The sequence below is a fragment of the Panthera pardus genome, unplaced genomic scaffold (genome assembly GCF_024362965.1).
Source record: "Panthera pardus isolate Hobbes unplaced genomic scaffold, ASM2436296v1 HiC_scaffold_11, whole genome shotgun sequence".
NCBI classification, from domain to species: Eukaryota; Metazoa; Chordata; class Mammalia; order Carnivora; family Felidae; genus Panthera; species Panthera pardus.
The window spans coordinates 6,172,071-6,193,449 of NW_026526666.1; the positions used below are offsets into that span (position 1 = coordinate 6,172,071).

At 38.3% G+C, this 21,379-nt stretch overlaps 1 protein-coding gene across 1 annotated transcript in view; it reads left to right on the forward strand.

Annotated features, from left to right (window-relative positions):
- Positions 1–21,379, forward strand: part of SPAG17 (sperm associated antigen 17) — a 200,298-nt gene that overhangs the window by 67,173 nt on the left and 111,746 nt on the right. The window contains exons 12-19 of the mRNA XM_053889321.1: positions 81–218; positions 307–420; positions 1,225–1,375; positions 4,602–4,829; positions 4,925–5,140; positions 11,952–12,013; positions 12,603–12,716; positions 19,653–19,807. Coding sequence (XP_053745296.1) covers positions 81–218; positions 307–420; positions 1,225–1,375; positions 4,602–4,829; positions 4,925–5,140; positions 11,952–12,013; positions 12,603–12,716; positions 19,653–19,807 — 1,178 coding nt within the window. The remainder of the gene's footprint in view (positions 1–80; positions 219–306; positions 421–1,224; positions 1,376–4,601; positions 4,830–4,924; positions 5,141–11,951; positions 12,014–12,602; positions 12,717–19,652; positions 19,808–21,379) is intronic.

The following is a 21,379-nucleotide window of genomic DNA, read 5'->3' on the forward strand; positions in this document are numbered from 1 at the left end:
GGTAGGAACCGCCTTGTTTTTACCGTATCAGTAAAGAGCTGACCATTAAACCGAATCCTCCCACCTGTTCATTTTAACAGGTTGTGGCAACTGAAGAAGACCTTGTCCCACCCAGTCTGGTGCAGCCACCTCCCAGAACAGATGGGTTGGACCACAGAATCGCAGCTCATATTGTGTCCATCCTGCCCTCTCTCTGTCTCACGGAGAGGGAGCAAAAGGTCAGATGGCATGAGATATCCAAAGAGTTTGCATGCTTTGAGAAAGTACAGATTCTCTTTTTAAGTCGATGTATTTCAATTTGAATAGAATCTCCATGAAATATTCTTATCCGAAGAAGAAAATGAAAGCAGAGCAGTGCCCAAAGGCCCTCTCCTATTGAACTATCATGATGCACATGCCCACAAGAAGTACGCACTGAAGGTAATAAAACTGGATTACCCAGAGGAGAAGGGATGCAAGAAATCCCATTTGTAATTATTCAGTTGAAGAAATTGCAGTTAGTTTTACCAATGCTAATTAAAAGTAACATTCAAAGGGCTTGCAAAGTGAGACCTCTGAAAATAGAGACACATAAAGGAGCAAAGAAAACTTGCCTAATTATAAGGGTCCAATTAGCCATTAAATCGATTGTGAGTACACTGGGGCACCTGGATGGCTTAGTTGGTTAAGTGTCTGACTTCAGCTCAGGTCATGATCTCGAAGTTCATGAGTTTGAGCCCTGCATCAGGCTCTGCACTGACAGTGCGGAGCCTGCCTGCGTGGGATTCTCTCTCTCTCTCTCTCTCTCTCTCTCTCTCTGCCCCTGCCCCACTTGCATTCTGTCTCTCTCTCAAATACGTAAACGTTTTAAAAAATTGATTTGAGTACACCAAATTCGCATTAAAACCTTCTAGTTACTGGCTTTAAATATCTCACTAATGTGAAAAACTAGTGAAGGCCAAAGAAGAATCCCAGAAGGGAGAGATGAATATATATGAGACTTTGGCAGTTTGTCACAGCGAGTGAAGAATCCATCATTTCTGTGCACCAGGAACCTCTGGCAAAGTGAGAACGAGCTTTTTTGACCTTCAGCAAAATACCAACACTTTGTCTTCCCCAATTACCATTGATTTCCCCTGTTCCCAAATAATGAGAGCGAAGGTATCAGGTTTTGCCTTCTCCATATGCATAAGGCACTTGACAGCTTACTCTAATGTCTTCTGTCATGTTGCGCTTTTTCATCAGGACCAAAGGAATTTTGACCCAGTTCAAATTGAGCAGGAGATGCAGTCCAAGTTGCCACTGTGGGAATTCCTTAAATTCCCTCTGCCCCCGCCATGGAACAGCACTAAGCGTCTAGCTACAATTCATGAGCTCATGCACTTCTGTACAAATGGTGAGTACGTTCTTTGTCTTAGCTTAAACTCATTCATTTATGGTCATATGTGCTTCTTAAGATTACACCCCTATTTGCAAAAAGTATTTTGATTACTTAAAGACCTTTCAGAGACTGAGGTGGGTATTTTGATTTTCTTACCTTGGATAATGTCATTAGCGATAGCGTGATAGCTGTGATGCATAACATTCTTCAATTTGATACACTGGGTTTTCTTTCCATCATGTTTCCATGACAAGAATAATCTGCTCCTTTCTTCCTTCTCCCCGCTGGCCACCCTGTGTCCCCCTCCTTGGCATCATTGGAGAAGACATGGTGATCTCTATCTGAGGTTAAAGCACTGAGTAGGGAGCCCCCTGGCGGTGTGGTGCTGAGAGTGTGTCCATTCAGGTTCACCTCCTCTCGCAAGGGGAGGGGCCATTTTATGCTCTTGGAGGTAATTTGGAGAATCTAAAATCAGCTTCTCATGGCAGAGTTCACTGAGATTTGAGATACAATCATTTCCTTAAAAATCTTTATTTCCACTTGAGGCAATCTGCAGATAGATTCCTACTTATAAGAAGGAATATGAGGGGCTCCTGGATGGCTCAGTCGGTTGAGTGTCCGACTTCGGCTCAGGTCATGATCTCACAGCCTGTGAGTTCGAACCCCGCGTCGGGCTCTGTGCTGACAGCTCGGAGCCTGGAGCCTGCTTCGGATTCTGTGTCTCCCTCTCCCTCTGCCCCAACCCACTCACATTCTGTCTCTGTCTCTCTCAAAACTAAATAAACATTAAAAAATATTAAAAAAAAAAAAAAAAAGAAAAAGGAATATGAAATGGCATAGACACCTTTATTGGACAAGAAAGCATTTGACCCAGAGAAGAGCAAAAGCACCTCAGTTTCTCCCCTTAAGCAAATCATGAAATATTTTCATCTCGATTTCTTCTTTAACTTTTAAGTAAGCCTAATAACAGAGAAAAAAACCAAAATCTTTTCAATACTGTCAGGCTGTCTCCTCATGGAAAAGCAGGGGATACCCTGCTGGCCTGGGCATGTGGAGACCGTTGTTGACATAACCACTCTCTTCCTGATGTTCCTGAGAACATCTGTCCTTTGCCTGTGTGCTGCCACACCTCACCTCCTCTTCTGCCTGTGGTATGAGTCCATTCTCTCTCTACCTCATCCTACATGGCAGCGTAGAATTCTTGCGTCTGTGGCAACCATTGCAACTTCACACACATCCCACTTATGGGTTTCATCCCAAACCCTTGCTTCTCCTCTTCTCTTCCCTCCTTCAGCACTTCATACTTACCAGATCCAAAACCGAACTCTTGACTCCCCAATATGTCTCCCTTCACAGTCTTCTTTATTTCAGTAAATGGCAACTATTTTCTTCCACAACCTTGCAAGTCATTTCTGATTCCTCTTTTTTTCTTATGCCCCACAACAAATCCCACTGCATCCCTCAGTGATGCTAGCCCAGTCCACCATCGCCTCTCGCTTGGGCTATTTCAATAGTTTTCCAGTTGGTCTACAGCCTTTCACCTTTTTACCTAGCCTTTGCTTCATGCAATAACTGGAATCATCCTTCTAAAATGTTAGTCAGACCATGTGCCTCTTTAACTCAAAATTCTCTAGTGGCCACCCGTGTCACTCAAAGTACAATCTAGACTCTTCTGCCATCCATATTTTGAGCTCATCACCTGTCAAGCTCTCACTGTTCCACTCCATTCTATCTGTGTTGGCCTCACTGTGATTCCTTGAACATGTTGGTCACCCCACTGCCTCAGGATCTTTGCACTTACTCTTTCTCCTGCATCTATCACTTTTTCTCCCAGATAGATATTCACAGAACTTGCTCTCCCACTTCTCTACCATATATATATATATATATATATATATATATAAAGCCCCTCCCCAATTGCTGTCACTTTTTATCCCCTCACCTGGCTTTATCCTTCTTATCATCTCTGATATGGTATACACTTCTCTGTTTACCCTGTTTCCAGTCACCAAAATGGATACTCCATAAGACCGGGAGTTCACTGCTTAGTTTACTGCTGTGGCCACAGCTTTTACTATATTCCTTGCCCACTAATATGTGCTCAAAAGATATTTGCAAAATGAATGAGCAAACCTTCCTTAGTTCTGTAACTTTTCCCCCTTCCCTGTTTCTCTTCTGAATTTCCTCATGATTTTTCCAAAAACACATGCCCTTAGTTCTATTGGAGAAAAAGCAGAGGTTACCCCAGAATCATTGATCTGCCACTATCATTTTACTTTTCCTCATTGCATCCCATGATTATTTGCTAATACCTACCTCATACCCCTCTAGTTTGAACTTCTAAAGTGCAAGAACCAAATCTTTTCTTTGAATCTGAGGCATCTATGACAAAGCCTAATACATAGAAAACAAAACGAGTGAGCAAGTGAGTAAGTGGATGGATGAGATAAATACTGTAAGAGTATAAAAGCACAAATGGAGGGGCACCTGGGTGGCTCAGTCGGTTGAGCGTCCAACCTCGGCTCAGGTCATGATCTCACAGTCTGTGAGTTCAAGCCTTGCATCGGGCTCTGTACTGATGGCTCAGAGCCTGGAGCCTGCTTCCAGTTCTGTGTCTACCTCTCTCTCTGCCCCTTCCCTGCTCATGCTCTGTCTCTTTCTGTCTCAAAAATAAATAAAAACATTAAGGAAAAAAATTTTTAAAAAAGCACAAATGGATAGGGCCAATTGAAAGCTGATAACCTTTGAAGTGCAATTATTATTTTCACCCACCAGTTCAAGTGGCTGAAAAGAGGCCTTTTCTGAGCCCTAAGGGTCAGTAAAACCTACTGAATATAACAGTGTATGTTAGACACAAGTGAGTAGTTTGTTTCAAATTATAACAGTGGCAAAGGTGCTTTTGCTTACAAATCATAAGTTTTAAACATATTCAATCAATATGGTACCCTGGAGAATCCATGTGAATTAATACTAATACACCTAATACTGATTAAGCTATGAAGCAGTTTGTGAACATTATCCTGATAGATTATACCTTGATTGTGCAGCTTTCTTATTATTAGGCACTATTGACATTTGTTGCAGAACTGTGGAGCCCATGTTTAAAGTCAGGTCAACACCCATCATGATATGACTGCCTTGTCATTGCGGTGGACAGACCCTCTGGGCGCCCCTCTGTCAGCCCTGTACCATGTGGTAATAAGAGCATTCCTAGCAGCATATAGTTCTTGCTTTCTTACAGAAGTCTTGAGCTGGAATGAAGTAGAACGAGCCTTCAAAGTGTTTACTTTTGAGAGCCTGAAACTCTCTGAGGTTAATGAAGAAGGCATACTAATGCCTTCTGAGATGATGTATGGAACAGATTCTGAGATGTTCAACATACCGTGGGACAACCCTGCCAGATTTGCTAAACAGATAAGGCAGAAATACATCATGAAAATGAATACCCAAGAGGCCAAACACCAAACAGGTACAGTGCGTGGAGGGAACCAAAAGCATTCTTCCGTTTTATGATTGTTGATTTTTCTAGCATTGTGTCTAATGGAGTCTCTTTAAACTGACTAGATACTGAAGCCAAAGACAGAATTTTATTTGTGGATCAGAATTGGTCAATGATGGTGCAAGAGGATGAGGTCAGTAAAGAACCTTCAGATCCTAGTCGGTCTGGTTCTAACAAAATGAAGCAGTCTGACCCAAACAGTAAGGAACCCTTAGACTATGAAAATATAGAGCTGTCAGAGCAGACCAGCTTGAGGACTCAGCGCCAGTCTGCGCTGTCAGGTGAGTAATCGTGTGTGTGTGTGTGTGTGTGTCTGTGTGTGTGTGTAGACACTGTTATAGAATGTATTAATCCAAAAAATGATTCAAGAAACATTATCACTCATATGTGGAATTTAAGAAACACAACAGATGAATGTAGGTGAAGGGAAGGAAAAAAGAGATTAAAACAAAGAGGCGGGCAAACCATAAGAGACACTTAAATACAGAGAACAAACTGGCGGTTGCTGGAGGGGTATTGGGTGGGGGGATGGGCTAAATGGGTGATAGGCACTAAGGAGGGCACATGTTGGGATGAGCCTTGGGTGTTACCTATAAGTGATGAATCATTGGATTTTACTTCTGAAAACCAATACTACACTGTATGTTAACGAACTTGAATTTAAGTAAATAAATTTAAAATTTAAAAAAGAAACATTATCTAAATTTAAATGCCCCCCTGTTTCAATTGAAAAACTATTTAACATCTAAGGTATTTGGTTAATTAAACTTTGCTACTGAGTGAGTCCTTGTTATTTCAACCCTTGTTTTTAAAATATCCTAAAGCCTGTTAGTGCACTCTTACCTGAGTAAATATAGTGAGGTGAACGTAATTAAACTTTCCTCATTAGTATTTCATAGGGTTATTGTGATTATATGAAAAATTATTTTAAAACTACCTGCAATAAGATAGTGAACTGCCTACTACAGAGCTTGGTACAAAATCAATGCTCAGTGAAGAACACTGATTCCCTTTCTCTCCTCCTTATAGCTCAGGTAATGACTCTTATTCTAAAATATAGCATCATAGGGGCACCTGGGTGGCTCAGTCAGTTAAGCATCCGACTTTGGCTCAGGTCATGGGTTCAGGTCATGATCTCACAGTTCATGAGTTCGACCCCCCACATCAGGCTCTGTGCTGACAGCTCAGAGCCTGGAGCCTGCTTCAGATTCTGTGTCTCCCTTGGTCTCTGCTTCTCCCCTGCTCATGCTCTGTCTTTCTCTCTCTCAAAACAAAACAAAACAAAACAAAACACAAAAAAAAACACATTAAAAAAATTAGAATATAGCATCATAAATGTTATATTAGGAAGTATAGAAGCATAGGAGACTATTAGGCTAAATTTACTGAGCTATCTTATACATAGCTGTCAGATTAATCACTTAAAATACAGCTGTTAGTTTCCTGCTTACAACCTTCAATGGCTCCCTACTAATAGAACCCAATTCTTTGGCCTGCTGTACCATGCGTCTCCAGTCATACCAAATTACTTTTCCAAAATCTTTTCCACTTTTTCCCTTTTGCTTACTTATCCCATGCTCTGGCCAAACAGAATTAGGCTCTATTTCCTCTACACAGCCTGCTGTTTTCAATCTGTGTCTTTCCTCCACAATACCCTTCGCCTAGAGCTTTCTTTTTTATTACAATTAGGTTTCAGTGGCACCGCCATGAAGCCTTGTTAGATGTGTCCAGCTAGAAATGGCTCCCTTAGCATTCCTGTGGTCACAGTTAATCTGTGCTCCCTTTATAGCATTAATGATCATTTCCTACTACTTATTACAATTATTCATACGTCTGTATTAAGTTTCCATAATACTATAGCTTCTTAAAGGTCACAGGTATGCTTATCTTAAAAATATTAACTGTATGCTGGGCCATAGAACAAGTATCAGCAAATTTTCACAGGATCAAAACTACAGAGTATATTCTCATACCACAGTGAAATTATGGTGGACATTAGTTACAAAAAAAAAATAATGGGAAAATACCTAAAATTTCCAAGTTAAGAAATATACTTCTGCAAAACACCTCACTCAGTGAAAAAGTCACAATAGAAATTAAGAAATATTTCAAGTTGAATAGTAATGGAAATACTGAATATTAAGATTTCTATAATGCAGCTAAAGCAAGGGATACTCAGAGAGAAGTTCACAGCTTTAAATGAATACATTTTTAAAAAGAAAGCTAAAAATTAATTAGCCAAACATCAGCCTCAAGTTGTTAGATAAAGATGAACAAAATAAATCCAAATAAAGTAAAAGGAAGAAAATAAAATGAGTAAATTATTAAGATATAAAATATAGATGTAACAAGGAAGAACAAATAATATAACAGTGTGGTTCTTTGAAAAGACTTTTAAAATTGATAAATTATTTTTTTAGAAAAGGCTGATCACATAGAAAGTAAGCATAAATAATAATAACAGGAATAAAAATCAATAGGAATAAAGAAACAGACTTTTTTTCTAATCCTACAGAAATGTAAAAGATAATAAGAGGATATGAGCAACTTTATTCCACTAAACATAAGAATGAAATGAGCAAATGACTAGAAAAGTATATCTTACCAACAGTGACTCAAGAAGAAATAGTGTTGTAATTGTTTAAATAAATTAAATCAATAATTAAAAATCCTCCAGGGTGCCTGGGTGGCTTAGTCAGTTGAGTGTCCAACTCTTGATTTCAGCTCAGGTCATTATCCCAGGGTCATGGGTTTGGACCCCACATTGGGCTTCATGCTGAGCATGGAACCTACTTAAGATTTTCTCTCTCTCTCTGCCCCTTCCCCCCCCCCCCCAGTTTGTGCTCTCTTTATCTCTCTCAAATAAAAATAAATAGATAAAATAAATAAATAAAAATATAAAAATCCTCCCCAAAAGGACACACCCAACGCAAATATTCTTATTTACTAGTGATACCACTCAAAAAAGAAATAATTTTGACCTGAAAAATTATTCCCAGAAATAAAAACAGTGTATCCTTCCCTTCTCATTTTAGGAAGCTAGCATAAGCCTTAAAATCAAACTGTCAACAATAGTACTACAAAAGAAAATTATACATCAAACAGATTCATGAACGTAGATGCAAAAATCCTGAATAAAACATACGTAAGCTGATCTAGCAATATACAAAATGATACTAATACATCACAAGCAAGTTGTTTTTATAACAGGAATAGAGAAAAAACATACATTGTAAAAATCAAAATAATTTATCAATTAACACACTAATGAGAAAAATTATATAATCATTCTCAATCGATGCAGAAAAAGCACTTAAAACTCTAGAAATTCATAAAAAAAAACTTAGCAAACTAGCAATAGAAGGAAAAATTTTCTACCTTGTAAAGTTTATTCTTAAATTGCTACAACAAACATTATATATCAAGATAAAATGTTGAAAGATTTCCCTTGACACCAGGAAGGTGTATACTATAAACACTTGTATTCAGTATTACATTGGAGATGCTAGCCAACTCAGTAAGGTAAAAAAAGAGACGAAAATGTAAGATTTGAAAAGGAAGAAACAAAACTATTACTATTTGTAAATATTGTGTATGTAGAAAACCCAAAATGATCCACACAAAAAAATCAGGATTAATACGATAGTTTAACAAGGAGGTCATGGTTATAAAAGGACACACATAAAATGTCTTCAGTGCTGGAACTTTATCATGATTCACGATAGCATTTCTGTTCTATGTACTTCTCTGTATGTGTTATAACTCATAATTTTAAAAAGCATTAAACAAAAGTAAGTCATCAGTGCCATAAGAGAACAGATGTGAAGTCAGTATTTTTTTAAACATTTATTTATTTTGTGAGAAAGAGAGAGAGATCGCAGGCAGGAAAGAGGCAAAGAGGGAGGGAGAGAGAGAATCCCAAGCAGGCTCTATGCTGTCAGCACAGAGCCCAACATGGGGCTCAATCTCAAAAACCATGAGATCATGACCTGAGCAGAAATCAAGAGCGGGACAATTAACTGACTGAGCCTGCCAGGAGCCCCAAGTCAGTATTGACCGAATAGTCATCTTGCCATTTTCATTTACTTAGATGAGGGTAAAAGAGGAAGTCATTGATAGAGTAGAATTAGGGAAAATCTGATTGCTGATTAGTAGAGCAGATAAGTGAGGGTGAGGGGGACAGAGGAGAGAAGGATATAACATTTATTTAGTAATGCCCTGCTATATTCCAAGCACTATGCTAAGACATTTTACATATATTAACGAGTATTCAATATAAACTTCAAGTCTATGAGTAAGATACTATTATCCCAATTCTAAAGACAAGAAGTTGAAGACCAGAGGGGTTAAGTAACTTGTTCAACTACATACAAGTAGGAAGTCAGGATTCCAACAGAGAGCTAACTCCAAACCAGTGCTGTGTCTTGTGGCTTCCTCAGTTCCAGAAATTTCTTGTCTATGGGCTTAGCCACACTCATGGTCTCTTCTTTATGCTGATACTTAACTCGATTTTATTACCGTTGGGTCTTACTTCCCAAAAGGGTTGATTTCCTATTTCTCTGTTCTAAGTGCCCTTACGTATTAGCCTAGCTCACAAAAATAATTAAGCCAAATAAGTTAATCTGGGATGTTATGGCATTAGTGCATCCTGTGGGAATGTAAATGTATGACAAAGAAGTCACTTTGTGTTAATATGGATCCAGAATAAGCCAGGAGAGATATAAGGCCTGAGGTTTTTTCCTTTGTGTTTTGTTCTTTTCTTTAGAAGAGCAACTGGGGTATAGTTTTCTTCAGGCAACTTTTGCCACCTGGTGGTCAGACCATGTAAATTAGCATTCCAAATCCTGGTGGAAAGTAGATGATTTGAGCAACTCTAAATCTTCGGGGCTAAAAATGCTATAATGTCCTAGAGACGGAGCAATCCTTGAGAGCTGAACCCCCACAACCTGTAAAGGATCCTATAGGATGTGTATTGACCCTCATCAAGGAACTGTTACAGTTAGACAGGGGAGGGTGGCTGAGCTTTGGTGCCCCATGATGGCTGCTGTGTCTAAGGGAACTTGTTGTTGGTCTTGCGTGCCCCCCGACTCTGAATCGTACTTCTAAAGCAGCCACTTGAAATCATTTGAAACAAAGCAGAAATTGTTCACGTATTTCCTGCAAAACCATCTTAGCATCAGATACATATAAAAACCTGTTGCTGGATGTGAAGGACTGAATATTTGTGCTTTTCTTAACCAAACACTGGATTTCCATCTGAGACTGTTTTTGAACTTGACAGGGCCTATTGGATATTTATGAAAAACCTGAGAGTTGATAACCATGAGGCTATGGGTTTAGATGTGCCCTCTATGCTTGTTGGGTGTTTTTTTAATAAAGTAACTGCTTTGCAGAGGGATCTTGTTATCTCTAAAGTAAAACAGATTAGGAAAGCTGTTTTTCAAAGGGATGAGAAAGCATCCATTTCCAGATGTGTCAAAAGCTACTGAATCACACTGTCAAAGGATTATGGGGTTGAAGGCAGAATCAGAAAGAAAGGAAAAAATGATTTTTACTCTACTATTAAATAAAGAGTTCAGACTGGTTTTAGAATGTTCTTTCCTTTGACAAAATAACTGATGCACAATTTTTTAAAACATATTTTCTAAACTGGAGACTTTTTCCGCTGGATCCTTAGACACAGGAGGGAATATCAAATCTCCCGGAAATCTGGCAGACCACAGAATAGAATAATTTTTATTCCACAGATTTCATATCAATTGCTTTAGGGACACAAGGGACATCATGGTCTATTTAGAGTTATAGTTGGCCCGAGTTTTCTCTTGAGTAGATGTATTTATATAAATACTGAACTGAATTGACTTCATAGTTGTCCCCTAAATCAAAATGGGACACTCATGCCATCACCTTCACCAGCCCAAGGCAAGATGAAACTAGTAGCAAAAATGTAAGTAGCTATGCTCCTAAAAGAAAGAAAAACATTGGTCTATCCTTGGTAGACATGATTAACTACTCCCGCTAGAGGTGTAGATACAGTTCTCTTTGCCACAGAATGAAGCTGAGTCGTATGCTTACCCTAAAATAAGCTTTTGTTTTGGGTTTCTTCCACAGTTCTTCTCTCTCTGTATGGCTTTAGATACATTTCCAGTTTTAGTATATGATATAGATTTTCCTCATTCAATCAAAACGAACCGTACTGAAGTCCCACCATGTGCTGGGCACTCGGGGTACAGTTACAGAAAATAAGAGCAAGGTCTTATTCTCCAGGAATTCACATCCAAGATGGAGAGATAGACACAAGTAAATATTATCAGACGCTAGTAAATGCCATGATTAAAAATACAACAGGGTGAAAGGCAGAAAAGCCCTGGAAGAGATGACATGGGAGTAACAATATGAATGAAATAAGGGTTTGAACCAAGTGATTATCTAAAAGCAAAGCAAGACAGAATGAAAGGCAAGTGTGAAAACTTTAAGACACAGCCAGCAAGCTGGAGAGCCTGGAGAGGAAGGAGCAAAATGCGAGTGGAAGGGATGTGTTTGGAGAGTGAAGGTGGGACCATTTTATATATGACTATGCAGGGATTAATTTGCTGTTGTTCTAAGGTTGGTAAAAAGCCATGTTGGCTCAGTTATTCAGCGGCATCGCAAATACATTACCCCAAGATTCATCACCCACTCCACTTCTTTGGTCAAACTGGGAATGTGCTATATAGCTTATCCATTTCTATATGAGAGATTCAGAATCACAAGAGCTGTAGTTTAATCAGGGAATATTTGCAACTCATAAAGGTAAAGGTACATTTTTAGAAGTGAGGGAGATAGCCTGAAGGCATAATTATCTGATATGATTTAGGAATGTATCATAGAGGAAGCTGGGTTCTTTTCCAAGTGTTTAGTATAACTTTTCTAGGTAGACACTGATTTAGAATTATTGACACAAACACCTTTTTGGAGGCATGAAACATGCCTTTCAGGAATTACCTTTTCAGCACAGAAACATAGATCATATGGGCAACAAAAAGGCACAGCACTGACAAAGGCAAGAACAAAGCCCAAACACAACTGGATGTTGGTGTCTTTGATTTACAGAACAGACCACGAACAATGAGATCAAAGATGAAGCAGTCACAAAGGCTGATCCTCTTGAAAAGGTAAGGAATTGTTTTCCTATAAGTTTAGATACAAGTAAGATGATCTGAGAAAACTGTGACCCAGAGTAAGAAACACACACACACACACACACACACACACACACACACACACAAAGGAGATGCTTAGCAGGATAAGGAAGGGGATTACTCGGACATCCTCAGACCAGCTCCAACTGGAGAGAAAGGAGTTAATTTCACTAGCGGCTTAAGCAAAACTTCCAAGCTCCATGCTCCTCTCTAGACAGTGTGGCTTGGCAACCTCACAAACACCTGCTGACCATACAGCCATGTAGAACTAATGCTGTCTTGAAGTGAGTTCAGAAAACCTGCCTATAATTGCTAACAGGACTCAGAAGAGTATAACCTAACAATAAAAATATTTAGATTATGTTGCCCATAAAAAAAAAAAAAACTCAAAGGCATACTCTTTCTGGCAGCAGCTCTCCTAAAATGTTGCCATATGGATTTATACATATGCAGATTTCCCCAATTAAAATGGAGTGCATGCTGGTTAGTCGATGGAGTCCAAGAGGGCTCCATTTGGACTTGAACAAATTAAAGCTGAAATTGTACTCCTATGGTTTTTTAGAAACCCAAGAAGATGACTGTGGAAGCAGACCTGGAGGACATAAAGAAAACGCAACAACGCAGTTTAATGGACTGGAGTTACAGTGAACATTTTAAACCGAAAGTTCTGCTTCAGGTATTAATGGACCGTGAGTCTCCAGGAGACGGTTGGACAGGTCTGGGGAGTCATGGTATGATTTAGAATAGTTTGCTTCTAGGTCACTCTCTCAGATCTACTTCTGATCAATATTCCCATTTACTTCAGCTTTAAAATGAATGTATTCCCAGATCGAGCTATGCACGCCCAGGGAATCTCCACCCAAAGGGATGTTTTTATAAAATCTTGAAGAAGAAAGGAAATAGACATGACTGCTGCACATATTTTCTAAGAACAAAAGTAAGGCATTATGGGAAAACAATCTTATTTTTCCCATATTGCCTATCAGTTCTACAAAGTTTTCGCTACATTTCAAAGTATTTTCTGATGCAGTTTACAGGTCAATAGAACCTGTGATAGCTAGTGTTTATTGAGCACTTACCATTTTGCTAGCAATGATTAGTAAGTATTATTTGTTCATTTAATCCTTACAACAGTCCTTTGAAGTAGAAACCTATGTAAATAATAGAAAATTGAGACATCTTGACCAAGAGTAACTTTTGCCCAAGGTCACATGGCTGGCAAGTGAGAGAAGCAAGATATGAACCCAAGAAATCTGGCCACAGAACTTGTGCTCATGCAAAATAACAAGTAACCCTACATTTTCTGTGTATACATTTTATGCAAAAACCTGTACTTGCTTTTGTTTTTATCTTTTTAACTACTGACATCAAAGTTTTAGATCCACACATTTTTAAAAATGTTTATTTATTTGAGAGAGAGCTCATGCGTGCAAGGGTGGGAAGGGGCAGAGAGAGAGAGAGAGAGAATCCCAAGCAGGCTCTGCGCTGTCAGCAAAGAGCCTGCTGCAGGGCTCGATCTCATGAACCGGAGATCATGAACTGAGCCGAGATCAAGAGTCAGGCATTTAACCAACTGTGCCACCCAGGAGCCCCTACCTCTACACAGTTTTAAACCCAGAAAGCTCTATAAAGAGTCTTATGAAAAATAGCAACTCCCTCCTACCCCCATGCCCAAATTCTCAGAGGTAAAAATCTTCAAGGCATTTACAGGTTTCTTGTGTTACTTAACTCAGTTACCTCTAATAATGAGTATATTTTGTTTAGTTTTACTTTTGGTTGGGCATCACCATCAACTGATTCTCTCTTGAGGAAATAGCTACCAACCCCCATCAAGCGTATGCATGTGCATGTGAACACACACACACATACACACACACACGTACACACTCACTCATATACTCCCTTCTTCCCATTCTCTAACACTGTTAACTATATCATCATTTTTGTGTAGCTCAATATTGAATATTTAGTTTATTTCATTTTTATAAATTTTATTCATAGCTGAACTATTACATTTTCTTTCTTGATACTATTTTTGTTTTCCTTGGTGTTTGTTTTCCCATGTTTTTTCCTTTGTGTAGTTTACTATGCATTTATATTACTCATCCCCAAACTCTCCACCAAAGAGTGAAATCTCCTCTCAATACATTAAACCACACAGGCACTCGATCAATTTTATCATCTAAGCCACCTCTCTCCCATATGCTCTGAACTCCCGCTTGCCCTCTAGGCCTACTTCACAGCTGTGGCCCTGGGAGCTTCCTTTCTTATCATCTGGGTCACATCCTTGGCCTCTCTTTCCAACCAGACACTGGGTTCCTGAATCACGTGTCATCTTCTTTCCTGAGTTACTCCCTTTTTGTAGGGGACTATCACTTCTAATTGCTTTCTGAATTAAAATTCATGGCAGGTAAATTGGGGGGGGGGCATTGGATGTGTGCAACCCTCTTAATTCTACCCTTACGTTTGAGTGACAGTTTGGCTTTACATAAAATACTCAGTCAGAAAGCATTTTCCCTCAACATTTTGAAGGCATTCCTCAATTGTCTTCTAGCTTCTTGGGTTGTCCTTGAGGAAAAGCAACAAGGAAATTCTGATTCCTGATTAGTTGTTTGAGCCGTTTTTTTCCTTCTGTCTGGGAGATTTTAAGATCTTCTGTTTGCTCCAGTGTTGTTGGTTTCCTGTTGATGTGCCTTGGTGTGGTTTTATTTCCAAGTATCATAGTGGTAAGCCCAGAACAATCCAGAGACTCCTGTCTTTATATTCTAGGAAACAAATGTTCTGTAATCATTTCTTTGATAACCTTCTCCCTACTGTTTTTTTTTTGTTTCTTCTTTCTGTTATTCTGGTGCTGAACTTTCTGGACTGAACTTCCAATTTCCTTACCTTTTCTTTCCTAATTTCCAATACTTGTCTTTTTTTTTTTCCTGGAGATATGGCTCAGCTTTCATTTGGTTTTTCTACTGAGGCTTCTATTTCTGTTATCATGATTTTTAATTTCCTAAAGTTCTATTTATAATTACAAATTACTTTTTTATATAGCATCTTATTTGTCTTACCTGATACCATATCTTATCTCTCTGAGGATATTAAAGTCCTTTGAAGTCTTAGTGTTTTATCCCTAGATTGTGTCTTTTTCCTCAAATTTTTTTCTTTTTCTCTCAAGTTTATTTTTACTTTTGTTTTTTGGTCTTTATTTTTCATTTCAGAGAGTAATACCTTGTGATATTTGCCTTTTTCTTCATGTTAATAATGAGACACTAAAAATATCATAGGAGGTACTACATGAGGTCAGGGAAGGAGGGAGTTGTCAATAAATGGACTTCATTTTGGGTGACTTGGCTGGGTAGTTTCCTTGGGATACCCATCAGTGTTGGTATATTAGTCTGTACCCTTAAGCCATTTAAATTCTCCAGGGGAGAAAACCCCTAATCTCCTAACTGAAAGACATACTTACCTGTCAGGGTTTTGGAAGCTGAGTGGTGGGGGAAAGGCAGTTACACTTCTTACCATCCAGTCTCTAGATATGCATTGTTCAATATGGTAACCACTACTCACAGGTAGCTTCTGACTACCTGAAATGCACTTTGTCCAAATTGAGACGTTCTGTATGTTTGCTGTAGTATATACTATAGTACATAAATAATACTTATATACTTATGTATAGTATATACATTACTTCTAATATATATGTATATAGTATTATAATACTTACTATATAAGTAATATATATATTATACTATTATACTATTATGTATTATATATGTAGTATATAGTATATATATATATTACTTATATACTATAGTATATATTAGTTATATACTATAGTACATATTACTTATATACTATAGTATATATTACTTAAATAATATAGTATATATTACTTATTATTATATATGTTACTACACGTATACTATATATTTGGTTTAAGTATATATACCAAATTTCAAAAACTTAATATGAAAAAGGTGATATATCCCATTAACAATTTTTATATTCATTACATATTGAAATGATAATTTTTTGACATATTGAGTTAAATAAAATATATATTTGTTTAGGTTTTTATTTATTTTGAGAGAAAGAGATGGACAGAGAGTGAGTGGGGGAGGGGCAGAGAGAGGAAGAGACAGAAGCCTAAGCAGGCTCCCCACTGTCGGCGCAGAACCTGACACAGGGCTCATGACCTGAGCCAAGACCAAGAGTTGGATGCTTAACTGACTGAGCCACGCAGGCGCCCCAAATAAAATATATTTTAAAAAGTAATCTTATCTGTTTCTTTCTACTTGTAAACTACGGCTACTATTAAATGTAGAATTATACATGTGGGTCACCTTCTATTTCTTGGACATCAATTTATGCTTTTAAGCAATTCTCATTTTTTCTGTAGCACATCTTCCCCTTAGCAGTGTCTGGAATCCCTCTACTTAGAATCCACGGGGTCATTTCTATAGGTCATAATCCTCCCTTTGTCCGCTGAGGTGGGAGATGGGCAGACGCCTAGTTGCTCAGAATCGTCGAGGGCTTCCGGAGGCCCTAACGGCTTCTTAAAAATACTCTAATCTTCCTATTTTCACTGTCTCCTTGACCCCAGTCTCAGAGTGGGGCAGTGCTCTGGTACTTTCTTGAGCCTTTCTGCACTTCTGCACAAGGTTACTTCTGGCCTCTCGTAAAATTAATCTTAGAATTTGATTTTCTTTCTACCAGCAGTTACCCCTATCCTTCTGCTTTCCAGCTTCTCAACTGTTGTTGCCTTTGTCTCCTCTCCTGTGACATTCAGCTTTGTGGTACTAAAACCCAGTAATTTTACTGTTCTTTTAATGAGGTGTCAAGAAGTACATGGGTTTAATCTCTCATCTTTAAAATGGAAGTTCATTTCAGGCTTTGGCTTTTTTTCGATTTGGCTCTCACCCCTTTCGATAAAGGCCTCACCCCTTTATGAATCACTGTCCTGGCACATCTAATGGACAATTATCTTGCTTCATCTTCCTTGGTCTTTTAACAGCATCGCAGAGCTGATCACTTTACTGTGAAACACTGCCCACTCTTGGTTTCCAAGGTGCCAAACTGTACTTCTCCTCAGTGCTCTGTTTGGACTTTTGTTGACCTAATGTCTACATATCGAAATGGCTTGAGTCTGAGCCCTGAACCTTCTTCTCTCTTCTGCAAACATCCTTGTGACGATTTCATCTATTATCTATGACCTAATGCTAATGACTGCTACAATTTTATCTTCCAAATTATTTCTTAGTTCCATACTAGGATACCTAACTCCAAATTCCACTTGAATTTATGACGGGCATCTCAACTTCAGGGTCCCACACAAAGCTCATAATTTTCCCACGTGAGCATGTTTCTCTCCTCATCCATCTCAGAAAATGTCACCTTCAAGCCAGAAGGCTAAGAGTTCTCACTTATCTCAGCTTGACTGCATCCCTCATGTCTAATCCATTGTCAGATTTTGAAGGATGTACCTCAAAATATATCTTCAAGCTCTTCACCACCTCCACTGTTGCTACAGCCACCCTCCTCTTCTCCTGCAACATCCTCCTAATCATTAACCTGCTTCTGCTCTCGTCCAGTCCATTCTATGAATCAGATACTCCCATCAATTTCATCTGCTTAGGACACCTCCCTGAATCCAGGATGATCTGTAAAAATCTTTATTAAATTTTAAAGGAAAATCTCATCTATCTTGTTCATTTTTTTCCCCAAGAACCTACACAGTACCTGGCACATAGTAGGTGTTTATTTTTTAACTGAACTATAAATAACACAGTGTTATATTAGTCTCAGGTGTAAAATATAATGATTCAACTAGTCTCTACATTTCTCAATGCTCATCCCACTAAGTGTACTTTTAATCCCATTTCTCTATTTCACCCATTCCCTACCCACCTCCCCTCTGGGCAGTCACCAGTTTGTTCTCTGCATTTAGGAGTCTGGTTTTTTGTTTGTCTCTTTTTCCTTTGTTTTGTTTCTTGAATTCCACATATGAGTGAAATAATATAGTGTTTTTCTTTCTCTGAAGGACTTATTTCACTTAGCATTGCACCCTCCAGATCCATCCATGTTGTTGTAAATGGCAAGGTTTCATTATCTATCTCCCCAGATCCATCCATGTTGTTGCAAATGGCAAGGTTTCATTATCTATCTATCTATCTATCTATTTTACATCTTCATTATCCATCTTCTGTGGTTGGACAGTTGGGTTGCCTCCATATCTTGGCTACTGTAAATAATGCTTCAATAAATATGTGTTTATTTTTAATAAAAAAAATTTAACTAAAGTTCATGGCACCACAATATTAATATAGGATAATAGGGAAAACCCAAATAGTAAAAAAAATGGAGAGGAAAGATACTATTTGAAAACTTATCAAACATTGATTGAGAGCAGCCATAGCTCTGAGAAACTTAGTGCTATAAATTCTAGCAGCCAAAGTAAACATGAAAACAAATTTTACAGAGCTCTCTAATGGAAAGAAGGATACATGTTCATCAGAAATGAACATGTTTTGTTTGGGGGTTTAAAGTCTAAAAGGAATTTGCATCTCCAAAAAGTAAAGTAATGAATAGTACCCTATGTAACAACAACAACAAAATTAATGCAAAAATATTCACCACATGTGTGTCTCTGGTATTGCCTCTCGGGGAACAGATGTAATAGTTTCAATACCGCTCCATAAAGACACTCATACAGGGGACTAGATTCGGGAAGTAAATGTATTATTTTGGTAATGCTACCAGTGTAAAATTGAAAGCAAAAGTAAAACAGTCCTTTCCTAACATAATATGCAATTCCATGCCTTCAGATCACCCACCAGCAGAGAACTGAAAGTTCCTGCATGAGATTGATGTTGAAAACGAAAACAAAAACAACAATCCACAGCTGTGTAATTTATTTCCCTGTGGACATGTTTCCTTATATTGATTGGCAGTGAAATAGAAGCAGGACAAAGTGTGCCCTGCCCTCTGTGCCCCTCTGTCAGTAGCTGAGATTGCAGTGCATGCTGAGGGTGGAATGTTTTGGAAAAGGCCAAGGTTAGAAGTCACGTGCAAACAGTATGTATGAGAAAGACCATGCACCTTGTTCCTCTGTACTACAGCATGGTGTGGTGGAGAGCACTCTTTGGAGTGCAAAAATGATGACACAGAGACTGGTGTCCTGGCACCAGGACTTACGAACTCTATCTTCTTAGACAAACCTCTCATCCTTTCTCAGCCCCAGTTTACACTGAAAAAATGAGGATTTTAATATTTCAAAATAGGAAAAATAATTGTTCCTTTTTATCCGGGGTTTTTAATGACGAGAAAATGAGATGATCTATATGAAGACATGGAAAACGTTAAATAACTGCTTGACTTAATTATTATCTCCAAGCCTGAATAAAAAACACTTGAGCAAATGCCTCTATGCCTGGAGGCTAGTATTTTATTTTCTGTAAGAGTTGCTGAAATGTTCCCCCCAAATTCTACCACTGATGTTCTCACTAACAGTGAGACCAAGTGTGGAAATAAAGGGATGAGGGTAAGGGGGCAGAGACATACCTTAGCAGGAGATGCTTCTCATGGAAAAAAAGACATAACAATGTAATTATTTTGATTTCAGGTTCTTCAAGAAGCCAGGCAGCAATACAGGTGGATTGATTCTTACTACCATACGCAAGACAACTCTCTACTTTTAGTCTTTCATAATCCAATGAATAGTCAACGTCTGCATTGTGAATATTGGAATATTGCTCTTCACTCCAATGTTGGATTCAGGTAACCACCTTGGACAGTTTAGTTAATTATTATCTTATTTTAGTTAGCTTGTTAGTTACTTGGTTAATTAGCTTTCAGTTCCTTAGCCTAAGGTAAGTGCTTCAAGCCAAACACTAAACCTTCAATTTAGTTTATCAAGTTGCATGTTTGAGGTGTACCAGGCACTGTAATAAGCATTAAAACTATACCAAATAAACAAGACAGACATCATTCCTGGAGCCATTAAGTCTAGTGGGGATTTCATTACCTTACATTTGATTTATTTAGACCCTAATAAAACTGCCTCTGAAAGATTCCAAGTAGAAACTATAAAACATGACATTCTTCATGCTGGTTTTGGATAACTCCACTTGATCTGGGGAAGACTCCAAAGTAGGGCAACTGAGTGACATATCAACACAGCGGTCAGGTGCTCAGCAAACTGAGACCTCTAGGAATCAGTGATTTTTTTTTTCTGCCAAGCTCCTTAATTATTTCTTGATGATCTTAAAGCTTTGCTCTGTCCTCTCAGTAATTATGAGAACATCTCATTATTTTTTCAATGCCGGTTAATGTATATCCAGTATTTATTTATTTATTTGTACAGCGTTGTTTAAGTTTAAAGGGATACAGAAAGACACAGAGAATGGGCTTACAGAATAACTGAGAAAACAGGTCGTGTGCTAATCCTTTGCTCACATATACAGTAGCTTACATAATATAGCACATTATTTGAGGAAGGGTAGGAATGCTTCACATGGAAAACTATTTAGAGGTAGTGGCTCCCTACGGGCTGGATGGCAGAGCCCAATGGAAGAGACAATATTGGGAAAGGATGAGGAACAGATGATCTACAAGCTTTGCAGTTCTTCTAAAGTTAATCTCTTATCCAGGATTTCTGTTTCTTCTTCAGTCACTTTTGGTGACTTTTGTTCTACACATTCATGCATGACATTTGGATTTTGGATGTCTTTCGGAATGAAATTAAACGGTCGTCTCACAATAAATGCCCATTCCTGAGAGAGATGTATTAGCGTCTGTCTTTATGATTATAGTTTTGTCTATTTCTCCTGTTAGTTTTGCATGTATTGTGTGTATATGTGTGCATGTCTAAACTTATTTTTGAATCTGTATTTCAGAAGCATCCTTCTTAATGCATTGTAACTTTTATCAATATGAGCAAATGTCTCTCTGTGTTCCCCTTAATGCTTTTCACCTTGAATTTTACCATGTTTGATATTAATATTGTTGGATAGTCTCTTATACAGAAATTTACTGATAGGACTTTCTCAATAATTTTACATGTCAACTAGGAATTGTGTCTCACTATGTTAATAGAAAACGGACTACAGTGGCTAACCTAATAAGGGAATTCTTTTTCTTCTGTAGTGACAAATTTAGAATTGGGCAGTATCTCAGGAGTAGTTCAGCTACTCACCTAAGTCATCAAGAAGCTGGACTTTCTCTGGCTTTCTAGCCAGCCATCTGCCACCCTTTTATTTTTCTGCGTCATTTTGATTTGTAGATACATGTCTTTTCAGTGTTACCTTGGATTTTTCCAGCTACTCTGAGATCCTCTGTCTTTGAAAGATT